The 23,173-nt window shown below is 50.9% G+C and overlaps 1 protein-coding gene across 7 annotated transcripts in view; it reads left to right on the top strand.

Annotated features, from left to right (window-relative positions):
* MGLL (monoglyceride lipase) overlaps positions 1–23,173 on the top strand; it is a 246,811-nt gene that overhangs the window by 206,287 nt on the left and 17,351 nt on the right. For 5 of the 7 annotated variants that reach the window (XM_058725790.1, XM_058725792.1, XM_058725787.1 and 2 more), the window contains 4 exons: positions 6,725–6,861; positions 8,187–8,297; positions 13,937–14,005; positions 19,202–19,291. In XM_058725790.1, coding sequence (XP_058581773.1) covers positions 6,725–6,861; positions 8,187–8,297; positions 13,937–14,005; positions 19,202–19,291 — 407 coding nt within the window. The remainder of the gene's footprint in view (positions 1–6,724; positions 6,862–8,186; positions 8,298–13,936; positions 14,006–19,201; positions 19,292–23,173) is intronic. The other 2 variants (XM_058725786.1, XM_058725791.1) reach the window with 2 other exon arrangements.

Genomic DNA, 23,173 nt, shown 5'->3' with positions numbered 1-23,173 from the left:
GGACCCCACGCTGGAGTCCTTGGCGGCCTCTAATGTGCTGGCGGGCCGAGCATGAGGGTGCTAGAAAATGGGGAGATGGATCCCTCACTTGCAGAGTCGCAAGGATCAGATGGAATAAACTCTGGGGAAAGGGCTTTGTAAATTATGAACTGCCGTGCGAATGTCAGGTGCTGTTATTACCACTTTGTCAACACCTACACTCTCTTCCCTTCCTTAAGGCTGTGGGTTACCTTTTCTTCTATAACAAAATGACTACTGAGTAGAACTGGTCCCCTAAGAAAAGGGAAGTGGGGTGTTCATTTCTTTCTATTCTAACGTTAACAGGATGATCAGCTTTCTGGATCCTTCTCACGGATTTTTTTTTTCTTTTTTTTTTGCGCGTGGTAGGTAATAGCATGGAAAATAGAAGTATTTTGTATGAGACAAAGAGAGACTGGGATTATTTAATCATTCAACAAAGAATGACTGTTTACTTTTCATCAAAAACAGGGCTAGAGTTTTAAGGGTAACTAAGATTGGTTTTAATCAGGTGTGGTAAGTCACACAGACACAAAGGTGACTGTCATGAAGTAACAATTTATTATATTCAAGGGCACCTGGGTGGCTCAGTTGGCTAAGTGTCCAACTTCGGCTCAGGTCATGATCTTGTGGTTTGTAAATGTGAGCCCTGCATCGGGCTCTCTGCTGTCAGCACGGAGCCTGCTTCAGATCCTCTGTCCCCCTCTCTCTCTGCCCATTTCCCACATATTCTCTCTCTCTCTTTCGAAAATAAAAAAAGAATTTATTATATTCATAGATCCCTAGAAACAGGAAACATGGCACCAGGCAGGGTCACCCAAAGAGGCACCAGGGTCATCAGGAGGCAGAGAGAGTGAGGGGAAAGTGGGGGCAGGAAACTTGACTGTGGTTTCTGGGGGGAACAGGTGAGGCGGGAGAAGAGGCATAGAATCGACTGATTTGAATAATTTCAGCATGCTCTGGGGCTCAGGGCTGTCCCTAGTTATCTGGTACCTAGCCCTGGGGTGATTAGGGCAGGGGGTTAGTACCCTGGAGTGTAGGAGCCAAAGAGGAGGGGTCCTGGGGTGAGTGGGCTCTGGAAGGCTAGCTCACAGACGAGTTCTTTCCCATCTCTAGAAATTGGCTAGCCCTAGGGGGGACAGTCCCTCTAGGGCCAGCAGTAACCAGAGGCTTAAGTGTCAAAATACAGAATAAAAAACATAGTACGTAGGGAAACCAGGCAAACAAGACAAAAATATGTTGGATGAAGGTCTGTGGTGCAGGGTTCTTTAAAAAGTGAGGGGCACCTGGGTGACTCAGTCGGTTAAGCGACTGGCTTTGGCTCAGGTCATGACCTCGCGGTTCGTGGGTTCAAGCCCCGTGTCGGGCTCTGTGCTGACAGCCCGGAGCCTGAAGCCTGCTTCGGATTCTGTGTCTCCCTCTCTCTCTCTCTGCCCCTCCCCCACTTGTGCTCGCTCGCTCTCTCTCACTCTCTCAAAAATAAATACATTTAAAAAAAGATACAAGGGAAAGAAGAATTTGAATTGCCCATGCAGACTAGTGCTCAGTTGGCTCAGTCTACTCGGTGGGAAGGGAAATGAATCACATCAACTGTAAGTGGAGTCATGGGGTTAAATCTCTTTGATGAGTGGCCATTATGGAAATACTGCCTACAATTCATGTGAAAGGCATTAATCAAGCACCTACCTTCCGTGGGGTCTGTGCACAGAGCCCTGGGGAATATGCAGATGAATAAAATAGGATCCTTGCTCACGAGGACAGCCTGGCAAATGTGGGGTCCATGCCTGCCGAATCTCCTCTTTCGTGTCTGTGGCAGACATCACTAATTACTCACAGCCCTCTTTTCTGCCCAGTCCAGCCAGACTCACCTTAGAATCCTCCAGAGCAGAGTGCAGTGGGGGGTCAGCCACTAATCAGGGCTTTTGTCACCCTGGCTCCAGGGGCCCTCAGTCCGTGGTGGGGGGATGCTGGAGGAGAGAAAGGGGGGAAAGTCTCATCAACCCATGTTTGATGGAGACCGGAAGTGCTTTGGGAGTGTGGAAGGGGAAAAAATCACACCTGCATCCAGGGGATTGCAGCAGACATCATGGAAGTGATAGGATTTGAGTCTGGTCTTGAAGGACTTGGCTCCTGGCCTGGTGCAGGAGTGAGGGCACTGTGGCAGAAGGGCTGTTCCATGAGAGGCACGAGGCAGGAAGTGGATGTGCTTTGAGGAACAGTGGGCAGGTGGTTGGCAGTGTGGCTTGGAATGTGCTTTTTGTGGAGGCAGAGGGATGAGTGGGAGCCTTTAGCAGAGGCCCCGAATGCTGGCCTGGAATGTGCAGACTGAGTTCTGAAAAGTGGGGAAAGTCTGGCCACTTCAAGATCAGAACAGTGCCCAGAAGACAAGGCGGAACAGTGCCCAGCAGGTTGGAGCCGGGAGAGCTTGAGGAGGGGGTGGGCAGTGAAAGGCAACAAGGGTCTCACCGCCTGCGAGGGATGTGGTTGTGCAAACAAGAAGACTGGTTCAGGAGGCTGTGCATCTGGAAGTCTGGAAGGATTCAGGGACCAGCTGGATGTAGGGATAGAATGAAAGTCAAAGACCACAGCTCTGTTTTGGCCTGAATGATTCAGAAAGATAATGGGGCCGTGAACCACCATGTGGAACCCAGGAGGGGAGCCCGTTTGAGAAGCAGTGTAGGGGCCATGTGACCGTCAGGAATCTTTAGGACCAGGGGATGGCAAGACAGATCTGCAGCTCTGGAAAGAGCCTGGAGCCAGAGACTGTGTAGCCAGGAGACATCTTCATTAGGAGGAGAGCCAGAGCACAGGAGCCACAGACATGAGCAAGGGCAAACCTGGGGCGTGACCAGGGCCTCCTGCACCTAATATGTAGAAAGGATGGGCAGATACTCTCATGTTTAATAATAGGGGCTAACTCACAAATAAGCAGGCTGGCGGAACTGAACAGAAATCCAGAAATAGACTAGATTCAAGTGAAAAGGGAACTTTCATGTATGACAAGAATGAGCTCACCATGAGGTCATGAAGGACTTTTTCCTGAATTTTGTTAAGACAATTAAGACCCATCTGCATTTTGGAGCTTGATAGAGGGGAGCAGTTGTACAACATTGTGAGTATCGTTAATGCCACTGAACCGAACGCTTCAAAGTGATTAAGGTAAATTTCATGTTATGTACAACCACAAAAAAAGAAATGAAACCGTAAAGTCACAACATATGACTGAAATGAAACCGTAAAAGAACTTACAACATGTGACTGACCTCCCTTAGAACCCTGAGGTGGAGAAAGCCTTTACAACCAAGAATCAAAACTCAGAAGCCATGAAAAGAAAGGATTGATCGTTTGACTATTTAAAAATAAAACTCTTCTGGGGCACCTGGGTGGCTCAGGTTAAGCGTCCGACTTCAGCTCAGGTCATGATCTCACAGTTGGGGAGTTCAAGCCCCACATGGGGCTCTGTGCTGACAGCTCAGAACCTGGAGCCTGCTTCAGATTCTGTGTCTCCCTCTTTCTCTCTGCCCCTCCCCCGTTCATGCTCTGTCTCTCTCAAAAATAAATAAACATTAAAAAAATTAAAAGATAATAAACAAAAAAAATTAAACTTTCTGCACAGCCACACACAGCATAAACAAAATCAAAGTATGAATGAATAACTAGCATATAGAAAACTCTTAAGTACCAAGATGAAATGTAAGACCCTAACAGAAAAAATAAGCAAAGACATGAATTCTCAGTTCATCACAAAAGAAATACAACTTGTTCCTGAGGAGATGTTCTATCTACCCTTTCTCTCTTATCTTACTGGTAAAAATCCAGACTCGCTTTGTTGGCAAGGCTGAGAGAGACCAGCCTTCTCCCATCTCTGGCCGATCGAGGAAAGACAGCACGTCCCACGTGGAGGGAGATTTGGCAAAAACTACCAAAGTGACACACACACGTCCTTTTCAACCTGGCAACCCCGTGTCTAGACTTACACCCTGAAGGCGCGTCTTCCCCATCATGACATCCCCGGGTTATTCATTACAGTCAACTGTGTAATCAACAAGAGATTGGCTTTACACAAATAGTTTGCAATAAGAGACTGTCTGAAGAAACTTTCATTCACTCACAGAAGGAGTACCACGTAGCAGGAAAACAGAATGGAGAAGAGTTCTGTGGCCTGGTTGTGGTGCGGAATAATCTCCAGAATATGCTAAAAGTAGGGAGGGGGGGGAGTTGTTGTAGAGTCACGTGTGGCGTGCTACCTTTAATGTAGGAAAGGAGGGAAAATAAGAATAGAAAGATAGATAGATAGATAGATAGATAGATAGATAGATAGATAGAAAGAAAGAAAGAAGGTGCCTAGGTCACTCAATCGGTTGAGCACCCGACTTTTGATCTCAGCTTAGGTCTTGATCTCAGGGTTGTGAGTTCAAGCCCCACCTTGGGCTCCAGGCTGGATGTGAACACTACTTAAAAAAAAAAAAAAGATCAGGGCACCTGGGTGGCTCAGTCAGTTGAGCATCTGACTTCAGCTCAGGTCATGATCTCATGGTTTGTGAGTTCAAACCCCACCTCAGACTCGCTGCTCTCAACACAGAGCCCGCTTCAGATCCTCTGTCCTCTCTCTGACCCTCCCCTGCTTGCGCACTCTCTCAAAAATATATAAAACATTTAAAAAAGGTATCTTAAAAAAGAGAGAAGAATTTCATATTTCTGCAAAAAAGAAACGCTTTGAGGAAAAACCAGAAAATGACTAGAGTGGTGAACCATAGGGAACAAGAGGGAAAGATCGAATAGATAGGCATAGAAGCAAGACGTAGCTGGCTGAATCTTTTTATAAATTTCTAACTGTTGTAGCAGGTCAATGCGTACGTATTCGGAAAAGAAAATTAAATTGAAAAGCAAAACTTAGAGCTGGAATCGAATTTATTTTGAAATTAATGAATCTAATTGTGTATCAAATTAGAAGCACACAGAGAAAATAATTATGACACATTTGAATAACTTGAACTTGAAAAATAAGACTCTGGCCATATCATTACTGAACTATATTCTAAGGACCGCGGGGTGGGGCTGGGGGGTGGGGGAGGGGAACGGGGGATTGTTGTTTAATGGGTGTTATCAGTCGGCTCGGCTGCCATGACAAAGCACCAGAATAAGCGGCTTAAACAGCAAACATTTATTCTCTCACAGCTCTGGAGGCCTGAAGCCCAAGACTGAGATGTGGGCAGGGCTGGTTTCTTCTGAGGCCTCTCTCCTTGGCTCGGACATGGCCGTCTTCTCCCCATGTTCTCACATGGTCTCTCCCCTGTGCACATGCTCTTGATGTCCCCGTGTCCAATTCTCCTCTGCCTTCAAGGACACCGGTCAGATAGGGTTAAGACCCACCGTAATGGCCTCTTTTAATGAGATCCGCCCTTTGAAGGCCCTGCCTCCAAATACAGTCACATTGTGAGCTGCGGGGGTTTAGGAGTTCAACACCAGAATTTTGGAGGGACATAATTCAGCCCATAACCACGAGTGTGGGGTTTTGGTTTGGGACGTTCTGGAGCTGGATGGTGGTGAGAGCAGCACGAGACTGTGAATGTACTCAATACCAGTGAACCGTATGCTAAAAAAAAGTTAAGATGGTACATTTCGTGTTATGTGTATTTTACACCATAAAAAAATAAAAATGAATATAAGAAGGGAGAAAAAATTCTCAGAGGGGCAAGAGAGTAGAGGGTGCCACTGAGCAGGTGACAGAGCTGGTGTGCAGCAACCCCGCGTGCCTGCCCCCGGCGGTGGGGCCAGGACACCAGGGCCAGGGATTCATGGCAGGAAGTCCTTACCCTTTCCATCTGTGAAATGGGTGCTGCTATCATTATTACCACGACAGGTGCCTTGCAGAGGTGGCAGGAAGGGTTTGGGCAGATACCCTGGCTGTGTGGCCCCTGTTCTTTTTTGTGATTTTCAAATATTTGCATCAGTGGCTTTCAGCCTGAATAAGGAAGCCGTGGCAGCGAGCAAGCTGTTTCTATAGCGACTGATGTCCTTCAGAGAGGGAAAACGTGGAGAGACCCTAAGAAAAGAACAAGGGGGAACGAACAGCCCAGAAACGTGGCAGATAATAAAACCCAGGAGGAATGCACTGTGACCTAGTTTTCCTGCGGTTTCGTCGAGATTTCTGGCAAGCGCACCTGACTATTCCATCCTAACGCATATCTGTCATGTTAGCGTCACTGAAAGCTGTAAAGTGAGGTGACAGGATGCAACACTTTACCTGGTGAAAGGCTAACACTGAAACACAACTGTGAGGATTAAGAAAGTGGGAAAACCCCAGAAAATTCCGAGCCCCATCAATCTTAGTCCCGGCCACTTGGTGGAAGATCGGGCCTGGTGAGACTTGGTGCACCTGTCCTTTTCTTTTTTCCTTGGAAACAAGGAAAGCGTCCTGGCCGCACGGGCAGGCTTTGTGCACTGGTTCGTCCCTTCCTGGTCGTGTGAGCTTGAGCAGGTTCCTTAGCCATTCTGTGCTTCAACTTGCTAAACTGTAAAATGGGGAGAGGACTCCCACATCGGACAGCGGTTGCAAAGAAAGGATTCAAGGGGCGGGGGCAGGGGGTGACCCATTCAGGTCCTCGGTAAAGAGCGGCTGGTAACTCCTGTGGGGAAGTCACGGAGCTTGGGCTTTGTCAGCCTCCCGGTAACTGTGGTTCTCTCGTCTCCCTTTCCCTTCCAGTTGGCCACGGACAGAGCGAAGGGGAGAGGATGGTAGTGTCTGACTTCCACGTTTTCATCAGGGATGTGCTACAGCACGTGGATATCATGCAGAAAGACCACCCGGGGCTTCCTGTGTTCCTGCTGGGCCACTCCATGGTAAGGAGAGCACAGGAAGACCCGGCCCAGGTCAAGCTGGATCCCCAGCCTGGGGTGTGAGGTGTGATAACCCAGTGACGGAGAAGAGGCAGCCCCACCTCCCCACCCCGGGTGCTCTCTGCCTTGCCGGCACGTCTGCCTCTGCATGCCCTGTACTTGGAGTTCCCGGGAAACTTAGTGCTTAGGACGGACGGACCAGGGCAGAATCCTGGAGACAGCCCCAGACAGAGCTGTCAGGGGCCCCTTCCTTCCCATCAGGGCCCAAGGCTCCAGGAGGCTGCCTGCCAGTCCCCACTGAGGACCTCTGGTGTGGGACCTCTCAGGAAACCAGTGTTTCTTCCGAGCTCTGTTGGCCCCTCAGTGCCATTTCACAGGAAGGCCCCCCAAGGGCCCTTCTCCCCACAGACCCACTTCTCAGAACGGGGCTGCCTCGTGGGTCAGTGAGAAGCACAGGGGAAGCTCCCTGACCCCGTGTTCCTGCCCCAGCTTGTACAGCACAGATGGGAACTAGGGACATAGTCTCCCCAGGGAGACAGTTCCTTAAAAGTCACCCAGAATCCTTTTAATCTTTCAAATGTGTAAAATCCTCTAAGAGTCAACCAAGTGTCATCTTTAAATCCGTGGTCCTCAAATTGGTGGCCCCAAGGGCACAACCTGACACGTTGGCTGGCAGAGAACTCTGAACTGATCCAATTTGGATGTGGGGTAGAGCGGGGGACTTTTCACTCTGCGGCAGGGATGCTGCCCCTTCATCACAGCCCGTCTTGCTTCCGACATTTGTTACCTACCTGGGTTCTATAAGCGTTTGCAACTTCAGCTCTTGGTTCCAGTTACCCTCAGCATCAGCAAACAACCGAGACCTCATGATTTCAGCACCATTCGTGTTCACTAAGTATTTTTCCTGGAACCTAATCTAAATTTCTGGGACCTTTACTGAACCAGGAAGAGAGGGAAAAAAAAAAAAAGTATCGTGATCTCTTCTTCTAATCAGATCACAAAAACACAGATCTCATATTAAGCCTGACGGAATGGCTGAATTGGGGGTCTGCCAGCTTTTGGCTTGAAACGAAGTAGGAATGTGTTATTTAACTTGCAGCCCACAAGCAGGAACCTTATTTATATCTCTCTGAAATGTTTGCTCTTGGAAAACCCAGAGAAAAAAACATGTGTAATAAAATAATTGCAGATCCAGTTTATCCAACATTCCATGGTGTCTATTCCAAGGTAGACCTCGTCAGGGCTCCGGGCCAGGACTTAGCTCAGGATGGTGCTCCTTAGAGACATGTGTGCTGGTGAAAGCAGCCTCCGTGCATTTTCCTTTGCAGGGAGGTGCCATCACCATCCTTACGGCCGCAGAGAGACCGGGCCTCTTCTCCGGCATGGTCCTCATTTCGCCTTTGGTTCTTGCCAGTCCTGAGTCTGCAACAACTTTCAAGGTAAATGGATTTCCAGTTCTGTGCCAGTCCTGCACTTCTGGGGACCCGGAGCGTCCACTGATTAGCTAGAGTCTGGGGAGAAGGGCTGAAGTCCGTTCTTGGATGTCACGCACTACGGGGTGAAGGTGGGAACACATATCAAACGCTGTTGCCACTGGGGTTCTGGATTTTCTAAAGTCAGGTGTGGTTTTTTTCCAAGAGACAAAATTTGAAAAATGAGCTCCTGTTTGCGCATATTTTACTGGTGAGAGTTAAAAAGAGAAAAGGGGACACACGTGTTAGGAATCCAGCCAAATAACCTTTGCTAACAAGTCAAGTGCAAGGCTCAAGCTGATTTTCACTGAATATTTACCAACTTCAACCAAAAGTGCACGGTGAGTGGACTTGCAGGCAATTTGGAATTGTAACATAGAGGTGTATTCACTGTGGCTCTGCTCCAGCCCAGAGCATCTTTCCCTCTGACTCTAATGATTCATTGCTTTGTTTCATCCATCACTTTGTTTTTCTGGTCATACTGTTACACAGTGGTACACAGGTATATGTTCTTGGATTCTGGGGCTTTGACCTACTGTGACGAGGCAAGTGAGCTGACAAATACAGGTGACCCTTGAACAACGGGAATGAACTACGTGGGCCCACTTACACAGAGATGTTTTTTCGATAAACATAACACTGTACTGTTAATATATTTTACCTTCCTTACGACTTTCTTACCAACATTATTTCTCTAGCTTACTTTATTGTAAGGATATAGCATGTAATACATAGAACATACAAGATATGTGTTAATCAACTGTTTACGTTATTGGTGAGGCTTCCCGTCAACATTAGGCTATTAGTAGTTAAGTTTTGGGCAAGTCAAAGTTACACACGATTTTAAACTGGACGGGGGGTGCCGCGCCCCCAGCCCTCGAATTGTTCAAGGGTCAACTGTACCACCTAGAGGTAGAACAGGTGTTTTCTCTCCCTGAGAAAAGAGATGAAACCATTGTCTCAGCAGGACTGCTTGTTGGGAAGCTGGGGTGGGAATGTTATGGACCCACCTTTTGGGGGTTTAAGGAGAGCATAACTGAATGAGAGTGGAGAACCCAATCCTGTGGGTCCCAAGGAAAGGGTTGATCTCAGGTCAGCGCCCGGTGGGGCTGCTGCCTCCTGAGCCAGTTGTCGGACTCTCAAAGGGCTTGAAGGGAGGGGTAAGGGGTCACGAGGCCATGGGGGACTGGGCAGCCATCAGCCCACAGCTTAACCCTACTTTCCCTGGCCTCACAGTCAAACGACAGCAGGGCCATTTAAATAATCGCCTTAGCTCTGATGCCTGCAATATTCTCCTGAGGACCCAGGCCAGGGAGCACAGTACAGGGAATGAAACCTTATAAAAATGTTTTCAAAGTGTTGCCTCCAGCCCACAGCCAGAGATGGGTTGGGAGGTCCCGTGTACAGGCTTTTGGTTAGATACAGAAAAACGTCACCAATATGAAATGGGGACAGGCTAAGCAAGAGAGAAACCTGAAACTATCTGATAGTTTAACCAGAGAACAATGATTTACTCAATTTGCTGAAGAATAGAATTTTACTCCATTGTAAGGAAATCGCCACCCACTTACTGAAGTCAACTATCGTGAGTAAATTTCAGTGCCGTGTCAGAGGACAGCAGTGGAGGCAGAAGCCACCCTGGCGTGGAAAGAAATAAAGGTAATTCACAGAGCCACAGGGAACGAACGCACAGATGGGCTACTTCCCGGTCATTTCAACACGCAAGAGGAGGCATGACCTCCCGGACAGCTCCTGCCAGGATTGTAACTCGAGGCCAAATCACTCAAGGGTCCTTGTCCAAGTAGAATAAGCAAGATCAGGATCACAGAGGAGCTGCATCCACGTGGTGTGATCCAGGAAGATTTACTCAGTTCACTGAGTGTCAAACATGTGCTGTCCTGTGCTGTCCCGGGCGCTAGGGAGAGGTCGTGACCTTGTTCTGTGAACAGGGAACACTGAGGCTGGCGCAGGGTGAGTGACTCCCCAGGATCACACAGCTTGTGTGATTGATTTGAATCCGGGGTTGTCCATTCTCCATCTAGGATGTTTCCCCACGGAAGAAAATAGGCGTGTTCTGCCGTGGATGTTTTCCCTTAGAGACATGCTGGAGAGCGTGGGGCTTTCTGGATACAGTGCACGAGGGGGTCATGGTAGCAGGGCCCGGAGGTGGGCCACAAGGCTTCCTCTCGGAGTCACTGGCGGAGGTGGAACTTCTGGGCGAGGCCACCGCCGTGACCTCTCCGAGCCCTGTGCTAATAGATCACCTTGTCACATCAGGAGCCAGCCATCCCTGGGGGGTGCTGGTCTCCTCTTATTAACCGAGACAAATTGGATTTCTTGTTGCCCCCAGACCTAAGGACACATCCTCCCCACCATGAAATCTGTTGCTGCCCCTGGGTCTTGGGCAATTTTGGCTGACGGATTCTGTGATTCATTTGCCTACCCGCCCCCAGATGACTTGATTACCCCGCACACATCTAGTCTTGTCTGACAACCTTCCTGAAAGAGTTTAGGAGAATCTCTGTTTAAAATTTAAACATCGTTAGAATATCACATTCATATACTTCAAACTTTGAAAGATGAGGCCATGCAGCAAGCAGTCTCCCGGCCCAGGGGAGGCAGACAGCCCGAGTGTCCACCTCTGCCCACACACCCTCCATTCGTTCCTGTGTTTCACACAGATGAGAATACACCTCTCTGTGCTTTCTGTTGGCTTTGTTCTTTTGGTTTGCTTTTTTGTTTTTGTGGGTTTGGCTTTAATTTGGTTGTTTTACTTAGCGATACCTGTGTGGCTCCTTCCCCATCAGGTTTAAGGAGAAGAGCTCGGGATAGGTCCTGGGTTGGGTGAGGTCTGTGTGTTCTAACAAGTTCTCAGACACCACCCCCACCTGAGAAAACTGAGGCAGAGGAGCGGGCTTCCCAGGGCCAAGTCCTGGCCTCATGCCTCCTCTCCCAGAGCTCAGCCCGTGGACTGTTCCAAGGATTTATTTGATGGCACCAAACTCCTGCTGGAGAGATTCGCAAAAGCATCAAAGCAGGCAGCATGAGGCATCCGAGTCTTTGAGTATAGACAGGCATGTGGAAGATGACAGCCCCACCCCCTGGAATGTAAGAGCACTAGATCCCCCTGCCAGATACCCCCCCACACACACACCGGACCCTGCACACATCTGGGTCTTACCTCTGTGTTCCCTTTTCAACAAGCTGGGGTATATTTGGCCTGGAGAACAGACAAGGAGGACAGAGGCTTCTGGCCCCCAAACACTGTCTGTGTTTAGAATGTGGTTGCATAAGGGAAGTAACAGCGGGAGAAATTTGGACACAACATCCAGTGTATCACAATGAGTCTCGGCTGCTTATGAGGCCATTTCATGGGGACGGGCTCCATATCCCAGACCCTGGGGGCATTAGGGCTGGAGTCGTTCCTGGGTATAGAGGTGAAACCCTTGACTGCCCAGCTAGTAGGGTGTGTGAGCTAGAGTTGGACGTCCTCACTTGGCCTTGCCCTGGGATAGCAGGCAGCAACGTGGGACAGATCACAGAGCCATTCCCTTCTCTGGGAGCGGGGGACACCCCAAATCCCCCTGGGCAGTGCCTAGGGTCAGGACAGGGGCTCAGCCTGCCAGGAGGGTAATCTTGTAAATGATCTTCTCTGCTTCTTGCCTGGACGCTGTCCCTTGGGGTCCAGGGTCAGGGATGCAAGAACCGGTCCAATGCTTCCAGATGCTTCTACTCCCTGTCAGCCAGGGCACCTGGCCAAGTAGAGAGAAGAGGGCCTCTATGAACCTTGCACACGGTGCATGATTCGTATTGTCTCATTTCCTTTCCGTCACCACCCAGTAAGGAGAGAAAACCATTCCCAATTTACAGACAAGGAAATGAGGCCAATTGTCTTGCTCAAGGTCAGCTTGTGCCCTAGCTCAGGCCAGAGAGCAAAGCAGGATGCTCCCTTTACCCCGAAACATGCCTAAGGTCAGCTTCCCTTGACTTTAGCCCAGTTCTCATCTGTTTTTAGTCACTAGGCTCCAAAAGGCCCTTGGGGGAGTGGAGGGACTGGGGATGGAGGGAAAAAGGGCAGGAGCATGGGAAATTGCCACTCTTTCAAGCATATTTAAATTTAGATCCAGGGACCAGGACTTAAACTGTGGTCATGAACTGACCCATGAATCTGGCAGCTACGAGGCACCTTGGGGAGTTGTTACCTCTCTCCTGTAGGTGCCTGCGCCTGTCGTAGCTGGGGTTCAGACTTCTAAAATATTTTTTTAACGTTTATTTATTTTTGAGACAGAGAGAGACAGAGCATGAACAGGGGAGGGTCAGAGAGAGAGGGAAACACAGCATCTGAAACAGGCTCCAGGCTCTAAACTGTCAGCACAGAGCCTGCTGCGGGGCTCGAACTCACGGACCACGAGATCATGACCTGAGCCAAAGTTGGTTGCTTAACCGACTGAGCCATGGGGTTCAGACATCTAAACACTTGGCATTCAAGGAATGAGTCATCTCCCCCCCCGCCCCACATATCTAGGGAGCCCCTGCTATGTGTCAGGCATTGGGCATTCAGCAGTGAACAGGTACTTGATCCTCCCCAGCTTGGCCTGCAGAAAAGGCACGGGACACTTTCTAGTCTTGGCGGGTCTGACGGTGCACTCCCTCCACCAAGAAATTCTGGGCCGACCCTTGCATGGGTGTCACCCTCACAAAAGACCTGGAGTTTTGGCCCCTTTTGCACAGGTCAACTTGCTGGAGCCACTTCAGAAGATAGTGATTACAATTCCCTCCCTCATGTCAAGTCTTTCACGGGCAGAAGCTTAAAAATGATCTTAGGGAGCCATTAAATCCTTTTGGATCAATAAAGGCATTTGTGCAAATCACTACTATTTAAAGTGATGGGCACTGCACTTAATCCAGGAATGCCCCAAGGGCATGTCAAGGCCCGGTGACACACTCTGGTCCCTCACTCATCAGGAGATGGGCCTCACTTCTGGGAGAGTTGTCCTTTTTTGTGGGTGCACTAACTTGGGGTTCTGGCCGTGACCGTGATGCCTGTGGCAAAGCTGCCGGTCACATACTTTTCCCGAAGTCTTCATTCTGAACAGCATCAGTAAGTGCTCTCTCTTCAGTCAACCAGCAAGGATTTGCTGAGCTTCTCCTGGGGCCAGAAAGCAGTGGGGCAGTTAGAGTTGAGCCCTGTGGGAACCAGGTTTTGGGTAACCCCCACAGCGGCCCTTAGAACTTTGTTTCATTGTCCCCATTTGAGAAATGGAGAAGCTGAGGACCACAGACTTTCTTGGTGATTCAGAACCAGAGTTCGAATCCAAATTTGCCTGGCTTCCAGTCTCCTGTTTCCAGGGCTGGGGTCTGGTAACTTTGTGCCCATTATCTGTAGGTCCCGCCCCCCCCCCCCCCAGTTATCCTCCAGTGATGAGACTTGGGGTCCCTGCTAAACCAGCACCACTGGGGGCTCTAAGGTGGCACAAACCCGATTTCACCTGCGAGGGTCATTTTGTGGCGGGGAGCGGGGGGGGGGGGGGTCTCACGTCAAGGAAGGTCGTCTGCAGTTGCCCCTCCCCTGAGCAGGATCCGAGGCTCTCTCCACACTCCCGCAGGATTATCCGAAGAGCGTGGTTGAAATGGCAACGAGAGTGGTATTCTCTTCGATTTCAACTTCCTTTTGGGTGAGCCGCACCCCTCCCCGGCACCTCTGTCGGCTTCCTTTGCCTACCCTTGGAAGCAGGTGTGGGGCTCTCCCGGCTGATGGTGGAGGCTTAGGGAGCTCATGGTGGGAAGCAGCAGCAGCCTGTACAAAATTGATCCTCAGGGAGTGGGGTCTCTCAGGCTCTTTCCACCCCGACTGTCCTTACTCCATGACCCTCCCTTACCTCATACGCCCTGCTCAGCCCTCCTGGCTTCCTGCGTCACCACAGTCAACCCACTGCCCCTGCTTATTAGTTCTTTCTGCCCCACCTCACACTTTCCTACCCCCATTAGCCATTAGGCTAATGAAATAAACAACCCCTAGAAGAACAGCAGGGAAAGGGCATACCTTTTGCAACTGCTCAAAGCATCCTGCCCCTGCATCCTTCTCAGATGCCGGAGGGCAGGGGTGGGGGGAGGAAGAGGCTAAAGCACCTGATTCTTTTGGTTTTTGTGTTTTTTTTTAAGCCATAGTATCGTCATCAAAAGATTTGCCTCTACCCAGTTTCGTCTTGTTAGAAATGTGGTTTGGAAGTTACCACACAGCTTTAGAAAAAGAGCTGAGGGTCAGGGCCATCCACACATCTCTGTCTTTCATCACAGCTCCTTCAAAAGGGCAGCGTACCCTTCAGAGATGTCTGTGTGGCACCCCCAACCCTGTCCTAACTGGAAGAAGACAAGAACACTTTCTCGACTCTGGCTGCATGCTGAAATCACCCAGGGAACTTAAAACACACACACACACACACACACACACACACACACACACACACACACACACAATTATTGACGCCAGGGCCCCACCTCAGACTAATTCAATCAGAATCTCTCATGGTGGGGCCTGGGAAGAGGCATTCATGGTGCTTCCCTGAGACACAGCAGCTGCCAGCTTCCCAACCGCAGGGCACACAAGAACACCCTGGGGTCTGGTAAAAATGCAGACCTTGATCCGACAGGCCAGAGTCCCCAGGAGCTGTTGGTGCTGCTGGTCTGAGGACCACGCATAGAGCAGGGAGGCCATGGAAAATCAGGAAGGGATAGGGCCGGATGGGGGCATCGTGCCCGCTACCAGTACACTAATGGGACAGAAGGAACAGAGGGTTCAATCAAAGGTGCTACCTTCCTGGGAAAGCACGGTGCCACAAGTCACTTCAAGGGAATCCCTGAAGTCAAGTCTCCCTCCCTGAGCCTGCCCTTTGAATAGTGTGTCTGGCCCAGGCCTCTCCGCGGACTCTCTCTGGTGTTAACTCATACCTAGGGCTTAGCACTCTCCACACACCAAGCCGCTGCAGGGCTGAACAGAGAAAGGGAGGCAATATCTGTACCCTGCGTTCCTGGAGGTGTCTGCCCCCTCATCTGGGTCTGTGACCGAATCCCCAGTCCTCCTTGCTCCAGCACCAGTGTCTTCCATGGCACTCTACCCCTGGAGCTTTGTTGTCATGAGCTGGTCCTTTTAGGCGCATTGGTCCATCCTGAGCCCACCAGCTCCAGCGCCCTCAGAGCGGCAAGAGGGGCCACTGCCCTGGCAGTCCTGGTGGAGGGAAGCATACGGCTAGACAGTCCAGTGGCCCAGCCTCCTCCAGTCCTGAGCCACGATATCATCATCCTGGCCGTGTCTCCCCAGCTCGTTCTTTGGGGGATCACGCCTTGGGCAGCTACAGGAGGAGGCGGTCTCCCCAGCATTTGGCTTATGGTACTCTGATGGGGGAGGAGCAGCGGCCAGCTGATCTGCCCTTAACTCTTTAGTTTCCTCCAGAGACCAAACCTTGGCATTGTCCATTTTGTGCAAAGCAAATACTTCCCCAGAAATGGCCTTCCTCTTTTTTGTTTTCTTTTTTTTCCCTACAACTCTGTTTTCCTAAAAGCTCTCTTTCGCTGCAGAAAGCCCTGTTAGGAGAAAGACAAGTGCTCGCTCGGAGAGAGGACTGTCATCCTCTCCTGAGATAGAGTCCTTCCTGGCCCTCTTGTCCTCAGCCTTGTGAACCCAAAGCAAGGATGCTTCGAACCAGAGCCCTGCCTTTTCTGACCCTTGTCAAGCCTAAACTGTCAGCATCTTGTGCTGGAAATAAGGATCTTGGCATTTTGGAGTATAAATGTTTTGGTTTAAGAGGCACCAGTGGATGGGGCACCTGGTGGCTCAGCCGGTTGAGCATCTGACTCTTGATTTCGGCTCGAGTCGTGGTCTCATGGTTGTGAGATTGAGCCCAGCATTGGGCTCCACGCTGGCAGCACAGAGCCTGCTTGGGACTCTCTCTCTCTCTCTCTCTCTCTCTCTCTCTCTCTCTCTCTCTCCGCTCCTCCCCCCCCCCTCAAAATAAATAAACTTAAAAAAAAAAAAAGCACCAGTGGCAGGAGCACAGATTCAAAGATAAAGGTAAGTCTGTGTCTTCACCAATGGCTGGCATCTGTGTGCCCAGGTCCATGCAGAATCAGGTGACGGGCCACAAAGCATAAATTGTTGGCAAATGAGGAAGCTGGTGGTGGGCTTAGGAGCATTGGAATGTGTGTTGTGCAGTCTCTGTCCTTCACTTCTGTTGCAGGGTGGGTGCCAAGGTGCTGTGCCCCTGGCCCTTTTCCTGGCCACTGGCCATCTCCTCTGGGAACGGGTAGGAAACCGAATGGCAGAAAACCAGCGGTGTCTTTGAGAAGGCTGGGCCAGACCAGACAGGCACCCAGGCTAGACGTGTCTGGCCACTCCCAGGTGTGGCAGGGTCACACAGGGTCAACTGTCAGCCGTCCTGTCCATTCAGGGAGCTGCGTCCAGAGTCACTGAGGACAGCAAAACATCTAGACGCCAGTTCTGCAAACTCTGGGAGGCACATTAAGTTCCGCCCTAATAATGTGGCCTTTGGGCCACTACTGCTGGAGGAAATAAGTCCTGGCAAGTCCACCCTTCCAAAGCACCAGGAGCCCAGTGAACACAGCCCATCACCTCCCTGCCTGTGGCAGTCACCCCTTATCTGCTGTGGTTTCTGTGCATTGAAACATGTGTTTAACCTTTGAAAGCACAGATCCCAGCTCCTGAATTTAGATTCCCTGGGGGACCTCCAGTTCCTGGAGCTCATAGACATTGGGTCCGTGTTTAGAAACACCCAAACTCTCTCCTTCCTCAGAGCCCCCAGAGCTCTGTCCAAGCCCTCCTGGTCCTGTGCGTGTCCATGGAGCTGACCCACAGCCCCACCTATCTCTTGACCCTGCCCAACGGGTCATGTCCATCCCATGAGGCTGCAGACTGTGTGGCTGAGCACTTACCCAGGGCTCCCAGTTGGATTTCCTTGTATCGCTACACTAGACTGTCACAAGTCGGCTCAGGGCTTGGCGTAGTGCCTGGCACGTGGATGGCGGTGAGTTGACATGCACAGGGTTTGCTGGCCTGGACACCAGGCGTGGGGTGCAGGAAGCCAGGCTGGTCTTGGAGGCAGCGAGTTGCCATCCTTGCCTGAAACGCAGAGAGCTGACCGTGTGGATTTCACAGTAGTGTCACACAGACTCCTTAGGACCAGAGCCCTTTTTGCTTCTGTGCCTGATCCCTGGCCGTCTGACAGACGGTGTGAGGTTATATCCTGCTCGTACAGCCTGAGGACATAGGATGTTTTAATCCTTTTTTTTTTAAGGTTTTATTTATTTTGAGATAGGGAGCGTGAGTAGGGGAGGGGCAGAGAGAGAAGGGGGAGAGAGAATCCCAAGGAGGCTCCACGCGGTCAGCCCAGAGCCTGACGCGGGGCTCGAACTCACGGACCGCGAGATCATGACCTGAGCGGGAGTCGGATGCTCAACCGACGGAGCCACCCAGGCGCCCCCATAGGACGTTTTGTAGTTCTGAGTGTTAAGGGGGTTGAGGAGCACAGCCCCCGTGTCGGCACAGGGAGTCTCAGTGGCCGCTGTTTGGGGTCATGCACAGGCAAGGTTAGACCACCAGTTACATTTGTACAGACAGAGATAGAATGATGAAGGGCAGGGACATGAAAGGAAAGAGTGGTCTGGCTCAGGCCCTCACCCCCATCCCAGCTGACCGCGTGGTGTGGGGCTTAGCCTGTTTCCTTATCTGTTAAATGAGGATGAACCTTGACCTCATGGCGTCTGTCAGGATTGAGAGACTGAGCGCCTAGAGCTGTGTGCCACACACCAAAGATTGCCACTCGGCAGATGTTAGCGCCCTTGCCCTCATCGAGGGCACAAAGGGCCATCGCTCCTTAGCTCCGTGATGTGTGCCTTCGACACAGACCGAGAATTCACCACTCGCCACCTTCCCTGCCGTCCTGATTTCAGCGTTTCACAGCTCGCTTGTGGGATCGCACCTTTCACCCCTGAGTGTCTGTGCACCACGCAGAAATGAGAACGGCCCCCCTCTCTCTGCAGGCAGACATGTGACATCAGGCTCACACTGTTCCTGGGTAAACACCAGATCCTGCAGGAGAGATGGGGTGGGGAGGGAGGATTGTACCCGCATCGGGGTCAAGTTCAGGGAGCATGGATTAAGCACCTACTGAGTGCCTGGTGCTTCTGCACACAGTGGTCCTCTGGGGGGAGCACCATTAGCAGCTAAGGAAACAGAGGGTCTGTGATGTTCAGATCTCGTGCCTGAGTGCACAAGACAGCACAGCCAGGGATCAGATCAGGTCTCTTTCCCTCTGCCATGCTTCTCCTAATCAGGCTGGTTAGCCATTTCTGTTTCCCTCCGGGAGAAACCAAGGCAGTCAACAGATTCTTTCTGATCAGAGCAGTTTCCTCCAGGGCCTTCTGAGCTATCCTGCCTCACAGGTGATCTGGGTGATTCTGCTCCTGCTTTGTATTTTTAGGATCCCCAGAGAAGGGACTCATGCAGAAGAACTCAGCTAGGCAGCTCCTGCAAAGAATTCAAAATTACAACGGGTGGATGACTGTGGGGAGGGTGACCGCACAGGATCCGGAGCAGGCAAAAATTAGACACGGCGTTCCTACCGTCAGCCATGGTGGCCTGCCTCCCGCCCTGCTCACCCACGGCAGATCCGAGCCAGACTAACTAGAGGCTGGCTGAATCAGAGCAGGAGCAGTCCTAGGGTGCTGAGCCTTGGGAAGCGAACCTGGCTGATGTTCAGCTTGGGCGTCACTTTCCTTAATTTATCGTAAACTGTCCCGTGGGCAGAGCTGGGCACGGATCCCGCTGAGCTCACACCCTTGTTTTCCTTTCCCGCCAGGTCTTTGCTGCGAAAGTTCTCAACCTTCTCCTGCCAAACATGTCCCTGGGCCCAATCGACTCCAGCATGCTCTCTCGGAATAAGACGGAGGTGAGAGTGTTTCTGAAAACCTGGAGGGAGCCGAGGCTGGGGAGGGACTGAAGGCAGCAGCCCCCGGTTGGAAAAGCTGCGGGCTAGATCTGTCCGTGGCTTTCTGCCACCCTGTCACTGAGGCCCTTCATGAAATGATGGGGATATAGAGATGCGTGAGGTGCCATGTGGCATCAGGACTGGGTGGGAAAGGACAGGTGCTTGGGATACCTGAGCTATGCCCTGAACATAAGGAGCAAACCGGATGAAGTTGCATGAATCAGCCAGGGCTCTTGTGGCTGCAAGTGACAGAAACCCAAAGCAAAGTGATTCAAGCAAAAAGAGGGATTTATTGATGAATGGAACTAAAGGCTTTCAGGCATGGCTGGATCCAGGGGCTCAGAAGTCTTGTTCACCGTCTGTGGCTCCCCAGCTCTCATATCCCCTAGTTTGGCTTCATTCCCAGGCAAACTTTCCCCAAGTGGAAGCAGAGGGGGCCACCAGCAGCTTTCCTAAGCAACTGCAGCAGAAAGATAGACTGTTGCAAAGCCAACAAACCTGTCAGGGCTGATTGTTATTGGCTGACTGTCCAGCAAAAGGGGTGGTGTCAACCCCACCCGACTTCACGGACTCCGCATAGAGAAGGGCAATTTCTGGGGGGCCAGTTGGGATGATGGTAGTAGATTGGATTCAGGCCAGGCCAAAAGTCATACATCCGTGTGTTGGGAGGTGGGAGCTGGTGCAGGAGCTGAAGGGGGTTCAAGAGGAAGAGGGTTCCTGGTAGAGGTCACCGTGCCAGTAAAGTCCTCATTTGAAGGGAGGACAGCCCATTTACTGTGGTTCAGCCACAACACAGAGGGCAGCAGGTGAGCGGCAAGGGGTAAACTGAGGTCAGATCATAAGGCACGTCGTGAACCCCTTCTCATGGGGGCCAACGCCCTGCCCGAAACACGTCACAGCCCCCCCAAGCAGAGCTGTGCTACTATTTTTAAAAGCAAAACCCGCCGAAAGAAGCCCAGGAAGAAAAGATAAGGTGGCCTTGAGAGACAGGGGCTGGGGGTTATGCCATCTGGTTGATGTCACCACATCTGGAACCAGGCACCGAGGTCAGCAGGGACAAAAGGTCAAGGTCAACTCACATGCCTGAGATACCGGGCCAGAGTGTAGTCCAAAACCCCAGAGATTTGGGTTGGTCTATTAAGGTTCAGCAAGCTGGCTCACTTCCCAGGTAGCTAAAGCCCAGCACCTTGCACCCTGCTTTTGATTGGGCCCTTGTGTTGTGTGCCAGGCTGGTGCTATGTGCCCTTCCAGCCGCACGGCAGCCCCATGTTGCAGATGAGCAGACTGAGACTGGGCAGGTCCAGAGGACTTGCCTGGGCCCACCCACTGGAGGGGCTGGCCTGAGAGCTTAGGTGGGTGTGGTCCCCAACCTGCTCTGTCAGTGGGGGCAAGGACCCCTGTGGCTTATAGCCCATGGACAGCAGGCAACCCTGGGCATCTGAAAGATACTGGAATTATCTTCAGGATTAAGCAAATCATTTTACCACTCTTCTGCCTAGTTTCCCCTCTTGCCTTAGGAATTTGAAATCATGGGATCATTGGCTCCCTGAGGACCCTGGAAAATAGAGCAGGGTGCTGTGGTATTCCAGTGGCTGTCCCTGAGACCTGAGCACCCAGACTCTAGTGTCATTATTAAATGTGACCTGCTGGCCCTCTCAGCCACTCAGAGGGTATGACTAACTGGGAACACTCCGTAATGTGTGGGAGGGAGAACTCTTGATCAAGAGTCTGGCTCCCGGGCCTCTGAGGGCCACCTGTTTATGAATGACACCAGTGAGAGACCCTAGGTGGCAGGGATGGGGAGGTACCTGTAGGATGTCATGGGGGTCCCATCCACCCAAGTTATCCACATTCCTTTGAAATTTTTAGTCTAATTTTTAAAATGCACAATGCCCCCCAAAGCCACATTTTGGGGCCAGATTTGACCCACCAGGATCAAAGAGTATTTGAGTAAAGAAAAGAAAATTTAGGGGCGCCTGGGTGGCTCCATTGGTTGGGCGTCCGACTTCGGCCCAGGTCATGATCCCACAGTTTGTGGGTTTAAGCCCTGCGTCGGGCTCTGTGCTAACAGCTCAGAGCCTGGAGCCTGCTTTGAATTCTGTGTCTCCCTCTCTCTCTGCCCCTTCCCTACTTACACTCTATCTCTCTCTGTCTCTCAAAAATAAATAAACATTGAAAAAAAAGAAAAAAAAAAAAAAAAGAAAAGAAAATTTCAAAAGGCCAATCTATACAGTCAAAAGGCACCACTTTGGGACCCAGAAACACCAAAGTCAAACTCATGCTGCTTGGTTTAATCCTGATGTGCATGGGTGAGATCAACATTAACCCCATTTCACAGATAAGGAAACTGAGGCTCAGGGGTTACGAAGGGGTCTAATTTGTCCAAAGTGGCACACCTCACCAGGGCCAGAGCTGAACCCATCTGATTCAGAAGTCCATGCCTGGCTGCTTCCTTCCAGCTACTATTTACAGTCACTAAGTTCTTTTTCCTGTTTTACAGTCACTGGTGCCCACAGCCCGTGTGGGGGGCCACTGCCCTGTGTGCAGGATTCACTTTGTGAGGGGATCCGAGGGGGCAGGGGCTCCTCCACCAGCAGGCATCCCGAATAATGGCTCTGGCTTGAATGTGCATTCTCTAGCAAAACCAATTATCTTTGCCTCTGCTGTGCTAGTACAACGAGAGACAGAAAGAGAGAGAGAGGGGACGCCCCCTTTGACATCTTTGAGATGAAACATCCAGGTGCAAATCCAAATTGTTTATCTTACCACCTGAAGGTACTTGGGCAAAAAAAAGGAAGGAAAAAAAAAAGATAACGAAGTGATTCCGAACCCTCTTTGTTTAAAAGTGGTAAATTTCGGAGCTTCTATCTCATTTTTGAAATAGTGGAAAATTCCATTGAAGGCCTTACAAAAGCCGGGAGTCGGGTGTGAACGTGGAGCCGGCACCCCTCATTTCTCAGGTTTCTGACCACTCAGACAAGAGAGGTGATTTTTTTTTTTTTAACGTTTTAATTATTTTTGAGACAGAGAGAGACAGAGCTTGAACGGGGGAGGGTCAGAGAGAGAGGGAGACACAGAATCTGAAACAGGCTGCGGGCTCTGAGCTGTCAGCACAGAGCCGGACGCAGGGCTCAAACTCGCAGACCGCGAGATCATGACCTGAGCTGAAGTCGGACGCTTAACCGACTGAGCCACCCAGGTGCCCCAGAGAGAGGTGATTCTTTAGAAACGCGGAAACATTTCCCTGCTGGGAAGCCTCCCAGGAAGGCAGGACGGTGGTCAGCCTGAAAGCTGGACTCCAGTTGGAATAAACAAGGAGCGAGCGGTTCCATTCCTCGGTGCAGAGAACCAGTCCCTCTGCTTGTCGCCACTCAGAGGCTCTCTTTGAACATTCTGCTGAGCCTTAAAAATAGCAACGCCCAGGGGGAAAATGTGTTCAGAAAAGGCACCTCCCCGGATCTAACATCAGGGTGTCTTCAGGCACATCTTTAGCTAAGATACTTCCCATGGAACCCTGCGGCTCTAAAAGCCCCAGAAAGAAAAGAAACGTTGGCCTGACAAGCTTACTATAAAGCAGGACCCGGTGGAAGGAGCCACGGGCTCTGGGAAGATTTGGAAGTCTGTCTCTGGGGAAGCAGGCTGGCTCTGTCGTTGGAATGTCAAAAGCACGGTGTTTGTGTGGGTTTTGCCCACCCAGGCCCGTTAGCATTACACCCCTCGCGAACTAACATCCCTCACGGCCACCAGCCCCACGGAGGCACGGTCTCCCAGCGTGTGCAAAGCCTTCTGGGAATGAAGGCCGAAAATGCCTCGTGTTGTCTCAATACTGGCCAGTGCGTGACT

Source organism: Neofelis nebulosa, chromosome 4, assembly GCF_028018385.1.
Source record: "Neofelis nebulosa isolate mNeoNeb1 chromosome 4, mNeoNeb1.pri, whole genome shotgun sequence".
NCBI classification, from domain to species: Eukaryota; Metazoa; Chordata; class Mammalia; order Carnivora; family Felidae; genus Neofelis; species Neofelis nebulosa.
The sequence above is the reverse complement of the archived record's forward strand: the minus strand, read 5'-3'. Positions and strand labels throughout refer to the sequence as shown.